The sequence below is a fragment of the Pipistrellus hanaki genome (assembly GCF_964339955.1).
Source record: "Pipistrellus hanaki genome assembly, chromosome: 2".
NCBI classification, from domain to species: Eukaryota; Metazoa; Chordata; class Mammalia; order Chiroptera; family Vespertilionidae; genus Pipistrellus; species Pipistrellus hanaki.
In genome coordinates, this window is record NC_140504.1 from 137,527,973 (window position 1) to 137,543,740 (window position 15,768).

Below are 15,768 nucleotides of genomic sequence, written 5' to 3' on the forward strand. Positions count from 1 at the left end.
TCCAAACTGCCCACCCTCGCTGCCCTGATCATCCCCAACTGACCCCCACTGATGGCCTGCTTGCCCCCAAGTGCCCCACCCTTAGCCTGATCACGCCCAACGGCCCCCTCCCACCAGCCTGATCACCCAAAACTGCCATCCCATCCTGTGCCTGATTACCCACAACTGCCCTCCCCTATTGGTCTCTAACCGTCTCTACCTCAGCTCCGCCACCATGGCTTTGTCCAGAAGAACGTCTAGAAGGTCTCCTGGAAGGTCTCCCAGTCTAATTAGCATATTACCCTTTTATTCATATAGATAGAGGCCTAGTGAACAGGTGGGGAGCCAGCTGCTTTGCCCTGAAGGGTGTCCCAGATCAGGGTGGAAGTTCCCTTGGGGTGTGAGGTGGCCTGGGCGAGGGCCAAGTGGTGGTTTGCAGTCTGGCCATGCCCTCATGGGTGAGGGGTTTCTGCTGGGGGGGGGGGGAGGGGAGGGCGTGGCCAGCCAGGCTGAGGGGCTGAGGGCTGTTTTCAGTCTTGCCACACCCTCTTCAATGTGAGGGTCTCCACTGGGGTGCCTGACCAGCCCGGGTGAAGGGCTGCTGGTTGGCCAAGGTCACCCCATGGGGTATGACAAGCTGGGTTAGGTGCTGAGGGCGATTTTCAGGCTGGCCACATCCCCCTGGTGACCCAGACCTCCAGCCACTCGTTCAGCAGCAGCCAGGAAGTTTAGTTTCCTCCATCACCAGGGGAAACCCAAGCCTCCTACTTGCTCCAGTTCCATGGATGCTGCCATCTTTGTTGGGTTAATTTGCATACTTACTCCTGATTGGCTGGTGGGTGTAGCAGAGGGATGGTCAATTTTCACGTTTCTCTTTTATTAGTGTGATATATCTATTATCCAAAGAGAAAGAGGAAAAAATATGGCTCAGAACTCAGTGCCACATGATATGCCTACTACACACACACACACACACACACACACACACTATCCTTCCCACTCACTATGAGTTCTATGACAGACAGGATTTCATAGAACTCAAGACAGGAAAACTTACTCAAAGTTGTTTTCCCCAAAAACTATGTTCTACACGGAGTTTCTAGGGAGTTAGATGCTTTTCAATGTCATGAAAAGCAGACATTGCTTAGGCTTCAGGGTTCATTCATTCAAAAACATTGGTTAAGTACGTATCACATTCTGCCAAGGACTGGGAATATAGTTGTACTCCCTCTCTTAAGGAGCTCATATTCTAGTGGTGAAGACAGAAATTAAATAATACAAAAAACTAAATACCCAAGAAATGGAGGGGAGAGGATTTCTGATTTAGGAAGGAATTGATCTAATCCCTCTACCCCAAGATATCTCAGATGGCTCCATAGTATGTCTTACTATATTTCTCTTATCAGTCAATTAGTGGAAAAAAGAAATGCAATTTGAAAGGGAGAGATAGAAAGAGAGACAGCATCTATCATCTGGCTTAAAAAACCTACTTAGTTAACAGTGTGTCATGCTCAGTGTCTCTCATGCAGTTGATTGGTAAAGAAATGAAGAAAGCAATTGGTTCCATCTAGTGGCCAACATTATTATTACTCTTCACAGTACTTTATCACTACCCGTGTTTCCCCGAAAATAAGACGTTCTCCGAAAATAAGACCTAGCGCAACTTTGGGAGAAAAAATTAATATAAGACATGTCTTATTTTGGGGGAAACAGGGTATCTTTTTTTTAATATATATTTTATTGATTTTTCACAGAGAGGAAGAGAGAGGGATAGAGAGTTAGAAACATCGACGAGAAAGAGACATTGATCAGCTGCCTCTTGCACACCCCCTACTGGGGATGTGCCCGCAACCAAGGTACATGCCCTTGCCCGGAATCGAACCCAGACCTTTCAGGCCGCAGGCCGACACTCTATCCACTGAGCCAAACTGGTCCCGGCACAGGGTATCTTTTATCACCAATTTGTTCATGTTTATTGTTTGTCTCTCTCACTAGAATACAAGTGGGCAAGAACATTATCTATTTTGTTTATCACAGACTCATCTATCTAGAAGGGCTCTTGGCACCTATAATAAAAACTTTTAAACACACGAGTGAACAACTTAATGAATAGTTTATCATCCCAGAACCATTCCTCATGCTTTTCCCTGAAAGTTTAACATTTGATTGTTTAATATCATATTGAAGATTATAGGAATTCTATAGTTATTTAAATTCATGTACTATTTAGAGTACAGTCTTCTCCCTCTCCCTCTCTCTTTCCATAAAGGATTTCATCATTATTCCTTCTTCATAGACCTAGAGAACCTAGTGTTGATTTATGTTCCTGCCATTGCTCTGGAGATCTAGCTGACAGAAAGCATATTGTGCTGACTAGCAGCAGTGCCAAGAGGACACTGCCCCCTAATACAAATAGAGGAAGCAAAGGGCAGTCCCCCTGAAACCCTTCAGTAGCTGAGAGCCTGCACAAAGCCTGAAAGAGAGAGGCCTCTAAAAGCTTTAGCACTCCATCCTGCATGTGAACCAAGAATTCCAGAGGTGAAGCCACACTGAGAGAGGAAACATACCCTTCCTTAAAAGGGCAATTACTACCAGGTGCTGTCAGGGATTCTCACTTGTGCAATGATGAATTCAAACACTATTAACCAGAAGCCACACACTGAGTCCACGCCTTTTAAAAAATTGTTCAGAGAGCCCTACCCGGTTTGGCTTGGAGGATAGAGCGTCAGCCTGCAGACTCAAGGATTCCAGGTTCGATTCTAGTCAAGGGTATGTACCTTGGTTGCAGGCACATACCCAGTAGGGAGTGTGCAGAAGGCAGCTAATTGATGTTTCTCTCTCACTGATGTTTCTAACTCTATCCATCTGCTTTCCTCTCTGTAAAAAATCAATAAATTATATTTTTTAAAATAAAAATAAAAATTGTTCAGATACTGTGAAAAATTTCTCACTGACTCAAGTAACCACTGCTAATATTAAGTTGCTGTAAATCCAGCCAAATGCTCATGTGGATAGACAGACAGGAAGGCACGCAGATAGATACATAGTTACCCTGGGCAGCCTTTCTGTGGTAAATGTACAATATCTATTATGATATTTGAAATACATAATGTTTGTACAGCTATTATTACCTGGCTGGAAAACATCAATTTACTTTCATAGTACATACCAAAAAAATATTGCATTTAAAATAACTATATGGGGTTGAAAAAATGGACATAACTCTTTTTAGATAAATATAATTGTACATATTTACTATGTAAAATGTGATTTTATCTCTTATTTTTTTAAATGTTTTTTATTTATTTTTAGAGAAAGAAGAAAGGGAGAGATAGAATTATCAGTAACAGAGAAACATAGATTGGCTGCCTATAGGGGACTTGAGCCCACAACCCAGACATGAGCCATCATCCAGAATCTATATGATGACCTCCTGGTTCATAAGTCATTGCTCACTGAGCCACACCGGCAAATGCAATAATTTTATATACATACTAGAGGTCCAGTGCACGGATTGGTGCACTGTTAGGTTTCATCAGTTTGGCCTATGCCCTCTCATAATCCGGGACCCTTGGGGGATGTTGAAGACTGGTTTCATCCCAATCCCTGTAGGCCAGACAGAGGGACCCCATCAGTATATGATCGATTGGGGCAAGGGAAAGACCGTGGGAGGGCTCCAGAGTGTTTGGCCTGTCTCCCCCAGTCCTGATCAGCCTGACCCCAGCAGCAAGCTAACCTACCGGTTGGAGAGTCTTCCTCCTGGTGGTCAGTGCACATCATAGTGACTGGTCGAATGAATGGTCGGACACTTAGCGTTTTAGGCTTTTATTATATAGGACATATTGTGGAACAACTACCAAGACAATATAATTACCACATCCATTGCCTCACGTATTTCACAGTTAATGATATGTGTGTGTGTGTGTGTGTGTGTGTGTTACCAGTGGAAATGGGGTATCCCTTTCCCCACTGAGTTCTGGGGGTGCAGTCCTTATGATATATTGAGAAAAATAATTTTCTGGGACTTGTAACAAAGGATAATTTTTATTTGCTTGGAATTACATCCCTGGGTTTCCCAAGTCCCATTTCCCTTAGTCCAGTCTGGCAAGGGGGGCGGCTGGGGCTTCAGTAGAGTTAGAAGCAAAGCCAGTGTCCAGAGCTTCCATTTCATACTGGAGCCAGGTCCAGTTCAGCATCAGGCTAGTTTCAGTCCATTAGTCCAGTGGTCGGCAAACTCACTAGTCAACAGAGCCAAATATCAACAGTACAACAATTGGAATTTCTTTTGAGAGCCAAATTTTTTAATACTTAAACTACATAGGTAGATACATTGTTATTAACTTAATTAGGGTACTCAAGGGGCCAAAGAGCCGCGTGTGGCTCTCGAGCTGCAGTTTGCCGACCAGGGCATTAGTCCATTGTGTGTGGGTCCACATGGCCCAGGGCCCAGGTGAATGTAGGGGAGCCAAGAGAGTGCACCCCTACAGCAAGAGTTCCCAAAGAGCCAAAAGTGTAAGTGCACAAGACAGCAAACTCCTTTGTTCAAGGGCATTAAATATTTCAAATCTTCCTTTGCTTGCAGTGACCATGTGCCCAAGTGTGACCTGTTCCCAAGTGTGACTGACAGTAAGCACCTTTATGAGGCCTCCCAACTCCACAGGGCATGCATCCATCTCCTCCCCATCCAGAACCTTCCCCCAGTGATCTGTGGGGAATGGACCAGTGGCTCCCTGGGATATGGAAAGCTGAATATTTAGCCTAGAATATTTAGTCTTCCCTTTGCTCCTTTCCTGTTATTAATAATTAGGTTAATTACAACAGGTGTGTGTGTGTGTGTGTGTATGTATGTGGTGAGAATGCTTAAGATCTACTCCCAGCAACTTCCAAGAACATAACTCTTTAATGCAAGAATGTAAGATGGAAAATTATTTAGGAACTTCTAAGTTGAACTTGTCTTTCCCCCCCCCCGCTAGTACTTCTTAGTATAGCTCTAAGGTTATAAGATAAAGAAAAGAAGTCTTAGTACCCAGAAGTGACAGCTACCTCTTGAGAAGCACCCTAAAGAGCTAATATGCAAATGAATGTCACACCCTCACACCATCATGGGAACCAGCTAGGACAAATGAGCTCATGAGAGAGGAATGGGGACCAGTCAGGCTGCGGCCCGGAAGAGGGACAAGCCGCCCACTCCACAGTCTCGGGCACCTACAGTTGTGGCCCCAGGTGAAGCTGCCTGCCCACAGCCCTCTGTGGCTGCAGCTGGCCCAGGCTCTGTGTGCCTGCAGCCGGCCAGAAGGAGGGAATCCCGCTCCCAGGTGCGGTGCAAGGCAGAGGCGGTTAGGGGCGATCAGGCAGTCAGGCAGGCGAACAGTTAGGAGCCAGCCGTCCCAGATTGCGAGAGGCAGTCAGACATCCCCTGAGGGGTCCTGGATTGGAGAGGGTGCAGGCTGGGTTAAGGGGACTCCCACTCCCCCAATGCACAAATTTCATGCACCAGGCCTCTAGTATCCAGAAAATGAGGCATTGAGGGTATCTTCTACCCTGACCTCCTTCTGTCACTATTGTTACCGGGAAGGCTCGATTAAAAGTAAAGTGGGACGCCTTTGATAAGCGAAGACTAAACCATCCAAGCCATACCATGACTGCACATCAGAAAACACACATAAATAAGTTAAACAAAATTGATTTTCTCTCTCATGTAAATACTACAATAGTATAGTCCAGGGCTGGAGTGGTGGTTCCTTGATGTTAGGGCCAGGCTCCTTCTCTCCCATCCTGCTGCTCTTCCATCTTCAACCTGCAGATTCTACCTGTGGTCCAAGGGGGCTGTGGCCATCACGTCTGCACTCAGACTATCAGGGAAACCACAAACCAAGGGAGTGATCAAGGCACACTCTACCCCTTTAAGACATTTCTTGGAAGCTGCACATCCAGTGTCCACTGATGTCCCATTGGCTAAAATTTCATCTTATGGCCAATGCAATTAGTATAATGTATTTTTTTCTACCAAGCACCCATGTACTCAGCTGAAATTTGGAAGGTCTGCTATTATAAAACAAGAGAATACTAAATATTGGGGAATAACCAGCAGTCCCCTCCTAAAGATTCTCTTTCCCTTAATTCTTAAGAAATGATTTTATAGTATTTACTAAGAAACAAGCACAGTTCTCAGTTTTTCCAGGTCTATGAAATCATCTAATAGCGCATAAGTTAAGATTCTAATATCCACATTTTACAGCTGAGGAAACTGAAGCACAGAAAATGAAGAAACTTGTACAAAGCCACACAGCTAGAAAAATGCAGAACTGGGATTTGAACCGGACAGTTTGGCTTACCCCTATACTATACTGTTTTCTTTCTGCTATACTTCAAAATATCTTTAGTCTTTTATATGAGGCAATTGAAAAGGCTTTATCTATGTAAGGGAGATACTGTCTTCTTATTCAGAACACAAATCAACAGAAAATATAAGGAAAATACACCTACTAGCTATTAATTCTAGGGAGTCACTTATATTTCTCATTAAACACCAACATGAATATAAAAAATAACACAAGGCTTGGCTCATAAAAAAAAAGTATTCAAATGCCCAGCATTTGGTCATTACATCATTTAATGAATATGTGTGTAAATCAAGTATGTCAAACCTGCAGCCCAGAACGAATACTCATCAACAATTATCCATTTATTTCAGCCCTTTTCATTCAGCATTTCTCTATCGAAATAAATCTACATTCCTATGAAAATTGAAGCTTTCAGAGTTTTTTATTTTTTTGCGACCCACATAAACTTAACCTTGTTTATTTGGCCCTTGTTAGCCTTTGAGTTTGACATGCTTGGTGCAAACCAATAACAATGAGATGACAAATCAAACACATTTAGATTCTCTCTCTACTTAAGCCCCACTAAAATAACAGTAAAGAGATTCTTTTAAACCCCTTGAGAAAGCAAACAAAAAAAAGGAATGACCATTATAAAGCAAATGGGCAGGTGGTATTTGACAGCCTATTAAAATAAGCAGAATCCTAGGACATTCATAAAGAAAGCCAAAAAGGCAACTCGATTTACCCACAAAGAACTCTCCAAAGGCTCAGGACTAAATACAGGAGAATCATTTAAAGGCCTTTCCCTTCAATAAACACATCACCAGATCCCCACTCCTGGTCTGCCATAGCCCCACCAATTGGTCCCCTTTCACATTAGCAGAAGATTGAAAGTTTATACTCCATTTAGGGTAAACAGACAGTGTCTGAACTAGGAGAACTCTGTGTTAAAGACTAACTGAAACTTGAGGCAAATATAATCAGTCAGGAGAGTGTGCAGGAGAAGTTAAGGCTTATGGAAGTTCTCACAGCTACCTTAATTTGGAGAACCCTGGGCGGGAGGAGCCCACAAGAAGAACTCTATGTTTATAGCAAACCTTTATGGATCTAACCTCTCCTTCCTTCACTCCCTTTCCCCCTTTTATAAATGCCCCTGCGTTGTGGCATGCAGGCTAGAGTGTGCACATGGCTTGCCATGTTTGCTTGCATCAGATTGCAACCCTCTCTTTTTCCTGAATAAATTCTTCTTGGTGACAAAACATCTAGCCCATATTATTTTTCAGTTGACACCAGATATAGCTGATAGTGGAGAGCAGGTGCTGAAACAGAGAGAATAAGTGAATGTCAGTACAATAATGAATACTGAGATCTTTAGCCTTTTTTCCCTCCACCCTAGCGCCCCCCTCCCCAACTTCAACTCTCACTCTAACAACCTCCAAATAGATCTTCCTGCTTCTACTCTTGCCTACCCTCAGTCTCACTTCCAAGGCAGCTAGACTTTCTTTTTTAAATTTAATTAAGATCACATGATGCCTCTGCTTAAGATTGCCCAATGGCTGCTTCAGAGTAAAATCTAAACTCCTTTCTATGGTCTACAGACCTGGCCCCTGCCTTCCTCTCCACCCTAATCTGGAGAACTTTCCCCCATATCACTATGCTTTAGACATACTGGTCTCTCATTCCTTGAACATGCCAGTTTGTTCCCTTTTAAGGGCCTTTTCAACTATTATTTTCATTTCCAGAAACATTTTTTGCAAGTTTGCTTCTTCATCCTTCAATTCTGGGTTTAAATATCAGCTCCCCAAAAGCAAAGCTTGAGCTGACCATGCTACACAAACTATCTGCTGTCTTCACCCTTCACTGCTTCTTTCAGAGCTCTTATCAACCTCTGAAGTCATCCTACATAATAAATGCCTAATATGCTAAGTGCCTGGTCAACCAGTAGGTCATTCAACTAATCAAAGTTAATGCTATGCTAAACACTCAACCACTCGCTATGACATGCACTGACCACCAGGGGGAAGATGCTCTGGCCAGTAGGTTAGCTTGCTTCTGGTGTCTGGCTGATCGGGACTGATCAAGATGAGCTGGACATGCCCTGGAGCCCTTCTGCGGTCCCTCCTGGGCTGGCCAACCTGTGTCCCTCCCCAGCCCTGATAATGCACCAGGCCCTTACCTTGGCCTGTGCCCTCTCACAATTCAGGTTGAAGGACACCCTTCCCCAGCCCAAGTGTACAAATTTCGTGCACTGTGCCTCTAGTTGTATATATTTTGCTTTCTATTGTTTCTCCCTTAATAAGTTTTAAGACAACACACTTTCTCAGCCTCATTTTCCCCAGTGGCCTCAGCACCTATGTACTCAAGTAACATTCATTCAATGTAAGAAAAAGAAAAGCAGCAGCTGCTATGGGGACTGAACTGTCACCCCTATGGCTTCAGTATTGTTAGGAACTAGCCATGGCATGTCCCTGTAAAACATCAGGATGGAACGCCAGTATCAAAGTCACTGTCATCCCTGAGGAAGTGAGACAGCAGACAAGATTCTCTGATAATCTTGCCCAAACACAGATAAAAGCAGTCACTCTGCAACTACACAAATACCAAACTCCACCCTCTCCCAGCTAGTAAAACTGTTGCTGCTTTATCAATTACAGTTTTAGCTTTGCAGTTTCCCTATCTTCTGCATAAGCTGTATGATACCAGTGTTAGAATTACCCCACATCTTGGCAGCACCCAAAACAGAAGGAATCTCCATTTCCTCAAATCCTCCCCCCAAATCACCTAATGCAAGCCCAAACCCTACAAATAAGTCATTCTTAATTCTGTTATTAACATGACCTACCTTTGCCCACCTTGTGTGTTCTCCCTCGTTGCAACGACTAATAAACCCAACTTTCTGATTACAGGTGTGTTCCTGGTGGCCTCTTTATAAGGAAATATAAAGAAAACAAATATATTTGTATTGATTTCAGAGAGGAATAGAAAGGGAGAGAGAGAAAGAAACATCCGTGATGAGAATCATTGATCAGCTGCCTCCTGCACGCCCCCCACATTGGCGAGCCAGCCCGCAGCTGAGGCCTGTGCTGGAATGGACCTGGACCTAGAACCAGCAACCTTGTGGTGTACAGGGCGACTCCCAACCGAGTCACACTGGCCAGGACACCTTCGGCATTATTCTAACTACAACCCCTCCCCTCGCCCAAACCCTGCGGCCTCCCAGTTTGCCCTTTCTTCCAAACTAACCCGTGTTCCGTACCCGCCCCGACCCGATCTGTCACACACATCCAATTGGAGGACTGGGTGGGAATGCCATGCCCAATCCCCGGCCTCCTCGAAGTCCCGCCCCGCCCCACCCCTTTCCCTCGGCTCGCCTCCATCCCGCAGAACTAAGCAGGCCCCGCACCTCCACGTGCCCAGTCCCCCAGTCCCATCCCTGACCCCCGCTGTCTTCAGAGCCAATCGCGCCCTGAGTCCCATCAGGGCGTCCAGATGCGCCCTCCTCCTCCGGCCCCCGTGCTCCCTCCAGCTCCGCACTCTTCCCCGCCTCCCTGCCCGTGCCGGTCCAGTGCCATCCCTCAGCCAATCCGCACTCGGACTCCATTCCCTCGGGGAGGTCCCCGCCCAGGTTTCGCCCCCACCTCCCAATCCCGTCCACCACCAGGCCCTCGGAGCTCAGGCGGGACTCAAACCCAGGTGGCAGGGCCGTACAGTGAAGGAGGTAAGAGGGTCGCGAGGGGAGCACCCTGGTACGGGGTGAAGGTTGCGGTCGGGGCGGGCGGAGTCGTGGAAAGCGGGGGGTGGCCCCCTCCCTCCCCCCCGGACCGTAGGGTGCTGAGCGCCCGGCAGGGCAGGGAGGGAGGAAGAGCCGGTCTGGATTTCCTTGAAGACTCTGACTTGCCCTCCTGAGCCGGCAGACCTCAGGGAGGTGGCAAACGGTCCACGTTGGATTTAACAGTTTCCTTTGGAAAGGGAATGGCACCGAGGTTGACTGGCCTTCTAGGGTGGGACCCTGGATCCCCTGTCATCGATTGCCCTTTGTGTTCTTGGTGTTGCAGTTTGGGTTATTTTGAAAACAGAGTGGCAAGAGTAACACCGACTTGTTTATCCATAGCCGGCTTTTTTTTTTTTTTTTTTTAAAGAAAACAAAGGCAGGTAACCTGACATATAAGTGAACCTAAGGTTTGTAGTTAAAAGAGCCAGTCCAATTTGTTGCTTTTGCAACCCGACCAGCTCAAGCAGGAGGAGCCCCACAGCCAGGACGGAAATCACTGCTCCACCTCCTGACACCTGGGCTCTCCCCAAGCAAGAATTGGGGCTGCTTGCTCAGGTCCACCCCAGGCACCACTGGTGCAGGTCAATCATTAGAAAGTGTTATCTCACCTTGTGCTAAAATTTAATTCCTGTTACTTCACACGCGTCAGCTATACTTCTTCCCCCTGGAGAAATTTATAATTACACGAACCCCATTTTCACAGAGCAGCTTTTCAGCAATTTCACGGTCACATCTCCTTAAGTTTTGTGCCACCTAAATATAGCTAATTTTTTTCCACTCATGCTCCAATGCCATGACTTTGAGGCTTGTTGTTCCCACTGTACTAAACCAGTCAGTACCTCGTTCACCTCCTACATGCCCTCTGCTGTGTCACTGCACCTTATAATCGTTCTGGACCGCGGGTTGACAGGTAGAGCATGAAGTGCAGATGATCTTTCCTTTTGGTCAGACTCTTACTTAGTAGCACTAGCCCTTTTTTGCAGTCTCTCACATTAAACCTTCCTCGCACTTTCAATTGGCCTGAATGTTCTGGAGTTTGTCAAAGGAACTAAATCTCTTCCTACCTCTCTCCCCCATACATAGAGTGGTGGTTGTAAGTCATCATTTGGATCTAAGGTCAGAGCTTCAGTCTTCACAATTCATTTTGACTACCTTGCTTACATTTTAGCTCTGGATTGTACCCCCAACAATTCACCAACCTTCTCAGCTTCAGGTCACCCTCAAATCTGCCATGCATACTTTCTGTATCCTCATTGTAAACAATCTACTCCAGTGATAATAGTTTAATTTTCTATTGGTCATGCATATGAATATGCCATAATCAGGTTTCCTAGATCACCCCGATTCACAGTTCCCTGTTTTGTTTTGTTTTTTGTTGTTGTTGTTTCCCCACAAAACATTGTTCTAAAGGAAAAACTATTATAGAAAAATAGAGTGAAAATATTTAGAATTAAAAGCCACGTGGTTTTTTATTTTTCTCTCACTTTTCAATGATATCCAATTTTATTTGTTTGTTTGTTTACCTTATTGCTGAATATACATTTGGAATGTTAATTACATTAGAAAAGTGCTGCTTAAAAATGTGTTTATTTAAAATGCAGGAAAAAATAGCTGTAGAGGTTCTGAATCAGTATCTGTCCGTCTGCTTAGGTTTCTCTGGAAGCATTTTTTTTAATCTATTGCCCACTGCCCTCACAATTCCTTCCACAATGAGATAACCTAGTGAGAAGGAAAGAGAGCCCAGGTGTGAGTATTGAGGAATTCTGTCCTTTAATGACAGGTTAGGGAGAGGTAGGAGGAAAATGAGGGGTTGTCATATATCCAAAGCTAAGGGAACAGGGTGTTTCTGTGAGGAGACCTGGCTTGTCCTGCTGTATCTAAAGCTAGAGAGAGTTCAAGGAAAGTGAGACTCACAGAATGCCCACTGGGTTTCACAATATGGAGGTCAACATTGAACTGAGCAAGAGCTGTCTCAGGGTACAAAAGACACACCTATCCTCCTACTGAGGAGTATAGATTAAGGAAAGGGGACAGCTGATAAAATATCTTTTTTTAAGTTTTGCTTTTGTGATCACCCTTCTTGCCTCTGCTGTTTTTCATTTGCCTTTAGCTCCAAATAATCATTATGCTTAGTGGTATATTTTGAGCTGGCATATTCTGCCATTCTTCATCTATAAAATATAGTAAAATTGCTAGAGAAAGTTCAGGTTCAATTTGAGATTAATAACTATGAGCTTGTGGTGAAACCAATCCTACCCTGTGTGACTTTCCAGCAGTCCACAGCTTCATGGGCCATAGGAAAAACAGACACTGCGGCTGAGTTCATCCAGAGTTAGTATTTTACAGACAGGGGGTAGGACATTGTCAAGAACATCACCGAAATGGAACTGGCATCTAAATTGGGGGGGAAAGGAAGGCAAGGGCTGATTGGGCAAAGGAAAGGCAGCCTCCTAGAGATCTTGATAATATTGAAGAAGAAGAAGAAGAAGAAGAAGAAGAAGAAGGAGGAGGAGGAGGAGGAGGAGGAGGAGGAGGAGGAGGAGGAAGGAGGAAGGAGGAAGGAGGAAGGAGGAAGGAGGAAGGAGGAAGGAGGAAGGAGGAAGGAGGAAGGAGGAAGGAGGAAGGGGAAAGAAAGGAGAAAGGAGGAGAAGGAGAAGGAGAGGAGGAGTTGTTGGGATAATTAGGAAAATTAAAAGGACAGGTGGTTTTAGTCAAAGAGCAGAATTCTTCAATTATTTTGGGACTAGAGGCCCAATGCACAAAATTCATGCAAGAGTAGGCCTTCCTTTCCCCAGCTTCCGGCACCGGCTTCCCTCTGGCACCTGGGACCAGGGCTTCCCTCACAGCCCTGGCTTCATCCCTTCGTCCGGAAGGTCATCCAGGAGGAAGGGGGTATAATTAGCATATTACACTTTTATTATAGGTTAGACCAGGTGGAGGTAATGGTAAAGTGCAGGGTGTGGCTGTAGGAGAGACTAACTAAGGTGGGATGAAGGAGAAGAGCAATGAACATGGGAATATCAGTTGTTGGATGGGTCATCTTTGAAGACATTGAAATTACCTGGGTGATCTCAGGTATTAGCGATGAGAAGAAAACTGTATGCTCAGTGACAAAATCCTTAATGAATGACTGGGAGCTAACAGCAAGTCAGGAGATAACATCTGTAAGGCACATGAGGGGAGTAACTGTCTAGCAGTGATAAAATGGGCCAAAAGAAAGAGGTAGGTGGAGCATATAAGAACAAAAGCCAACACTGAAGAATATAGAAGTGTTACCTTTGGGGGAAACAAGATTTGAGTTAAAGCAAGGGGGTGCAGGGGACACTCTGAGAACACAAAGATGTAAGGGAATTGAATGATTATGATGCAGCTATTCCAGAAGATACAGTCGGAGGTTTGGCAGGTGGAAGAGAAATGAGCTGGGTCATTTGCCAGAGCAGTTCATTTCATTGTGGAGGTCATGTGCTGTCAAAGACAGACCGAGGAGAAGGTGTGGGAGTTAGGCCTTGGGATTTCCAGATGAAACGGCTGGATTTAGTGTCAACTCCCTTAGGAGAATAGGGTACTGAGGCCTGGTGACTGGAGGGCATGGCTCACCAACCTGGGGTGAAGTCTCCTAAGAGATACAGTCTAAGCTCATGCATGGCCAGCCAGTGACTTCAGTGCCTTGTGAGATTATCTTCAAACCCAGGATTCATTTATTCATCTGTTTTAAAATAACAAGGCTCTGGGGGGTGGGGGGGGTGGGGGGGCAATGTTAAAATATGTACACAGATAATAATTTAATAAAAAAATAATAGATAATAAAATAAAATAACAAGGCTCAACAAGAGTCAGTGACTTGTCTGAAGATAGAAAACTTTTTTAATAAAAATATCAGGAGTAAGGATTAGAATCCAGGTATCCTGATTCCTAGTCCTGTTTTCCCCATTTTATCTCAAGAAGGTAGAAGAGGTTTCTTTCATTTGTCTATTTGCAAGAAAGCATTTTGCTTAACACCAAAGAAATTAGGCTGAATTTAAATAGATGTTTATTTGCTGGGGAAAAAAAATTGTTCTAAATCAAATAACTCCATGATAATGAATGAAGACTGCTCAGTATAGTTCCTATTATTTGGTAATTTTCCTTAAAACTATCCCTACTGCCTAACTCAGTTAATGTTTTACTTCTGAACCCAACAATTAGTGACACAAGAATAGGCATTTCTTAGTTTAAAAAACCTGGCCTTGAACTTGAAAGACATAAAACATAAGGAATAATTTGTTGCTTTATGAAAGGAATCAATATTTTATAACAGACTTATAAATAATCCACTTAAATCATTAATTTATTATGTGATTTATGTATTCATTCAGTCATTTAATACTTTTATTTATCAAATGCCAGAGAATACAGTGGTGAATTGAATATACCTGCTCATGGAATTTATGTTTTAAATTTGTGAATAGGTGAGTGAGTGGCCAGCCACACAAACAAACAAACAAACAAAAAAGTGCTTTGCTGAGAATTAAAATAGGCTGATGTGATAAAGAATGGCTAAGAAGCTGTCATTTAAGCTGAGATTTTAATCACAGGCTCAGGATTTTATATTTCACTTTTTAAGAAACATCCAATGATATTTCATTTTTTTTTTATATAGAAAGCTTTCTGTAGCCTTAACATTTGGTAACAAAGAGATTCATAGCTAGCTTCAGTGGACCCTTTGAGTTCTTAGAATCCATCTCTTTTTAAAAGTTTGATCAGAGATAGAGAAAATGCCATCCCTTAATACAAAATTCACAGGGCAAAATTTCATGAGAAGTGTCTGTTTGCCTGAGTGTGGCAGCATAACAACAGAACTTCATATTGCTTTGATCTCCCTACCCATGATGGATAATGATTTCCTTACAGGTAGAGATGTAACTCATAATGCATGTCAGTTATGTAACTGGAACCTATTGAAATGATTTGCTCATTACAGAATTGTTGAGAGAAGTACCAATCTGAGAAAATAATCTGATTCACTCGTATATTTATATTTACCAGGAACTGATATAATTCTTTTCAAGCAACTTTCTACATAACTTTCTAAAGTTTTTAGAAACTGTACTATTACAGATTGTGCTTTCGCTAGTGACTGTTACCTAGACAATTTGAAATGGTTTTTAGATTGAGAAATTCTGTATTTTAACTACTAGTAATGGAACTTTTACTTAATGCTCTTTACTAAGTTAGAGCCTTCTTTTTTTGAATTCACAATATCCTTACAGATATCTAGATTAAAATAATATATGCATAAATTTATAAAAGAGGGTTTTATTAGAAATGATTGTAGTGGTAAGAGATTTATCATAGAGAAGAAAAACACTATCATAACATTTTTATATATATTTTATATGAGCTACGGTCTATCAGCTATCTATAGCTATCTGATAGCAATGTAAGTATCATATATTCACTCCCTTTAAAACTTTTTCTTTCATTCTGTAGCATGTTTTTGGCTCAGAGGAGACTTTGCTCCCTTGGCAGTAGAGCTAAATTCCTGAAGGCGATTTACTCTTCAAAAATCTCCAGACTCTCCACTTCTGCTGTAGGTATTGCTTACAGATAATTTATTGTACATACTCCATGAGGTCAAAAAAGTACAACTTTTCAAGTTTTTTTTTTTTTTTTTGTGTGTGTGTTTTTGGAAACACATTCGCTGAGCTACTGCTT

The 15,768-nt window shown here is 43.3% G+C and overlaps 1 protein-coding gene and 1 long non-coding RNA gene across 5 annotated transcripts in view; one reads left to right on the plus strand and one right to left on the minus strand.

Annotated features, from left to right (window-relative positions):
• Nucleotides 1-4,945: 4,945 nt before the first annotated feature.
• LOC311617132 lies at nucleotides 4,946-9,520 on the minus strand. The gene is made up of 3 exons (XR_014794059.1): nucleotides 9,354-9,520; nucleotides 9,145-9,226; nucleotides 4,946-7,621 (listed from the first exon to the last, which is right to left on the minus strand). It is a non-coding gene; the product is annotated as an uncharacterized lncRNA (long non-coding RNA).
• A 152-nt stretch (nucleotides 9,521-9,672) lies between these two features.
• Nucleotides 9,673-15,768, plus strand: part of KYAT3 (kynurenine aminotransferase 3) — a 47,381-nt gene continuing 41,285 nt past the window's right edge. The window contains exons 1-2 of one of the 4 annotated variants that reach the window (XM_084872616.1): nucleotides 9,673-10,020; nucleotides 15,544-15,643. In XM_084872616.1, coding sequence (XP_084728742.1) covers nucleotides 15,545-15,643 — 99 coding nt within the window. In that variant the 5' untranslated portion in view covers nucleotides 9,673-10,020; nucleotide 15,544. The remainder of the gene's footprint in view (nucleotides 10,021-15,543; nucleotides 15,644-15,768) is intronic. The other 3 variants (XM_084872618.1, XM_084872617.1, XM_084872619.1) reach the window with 3 other exon arrangements.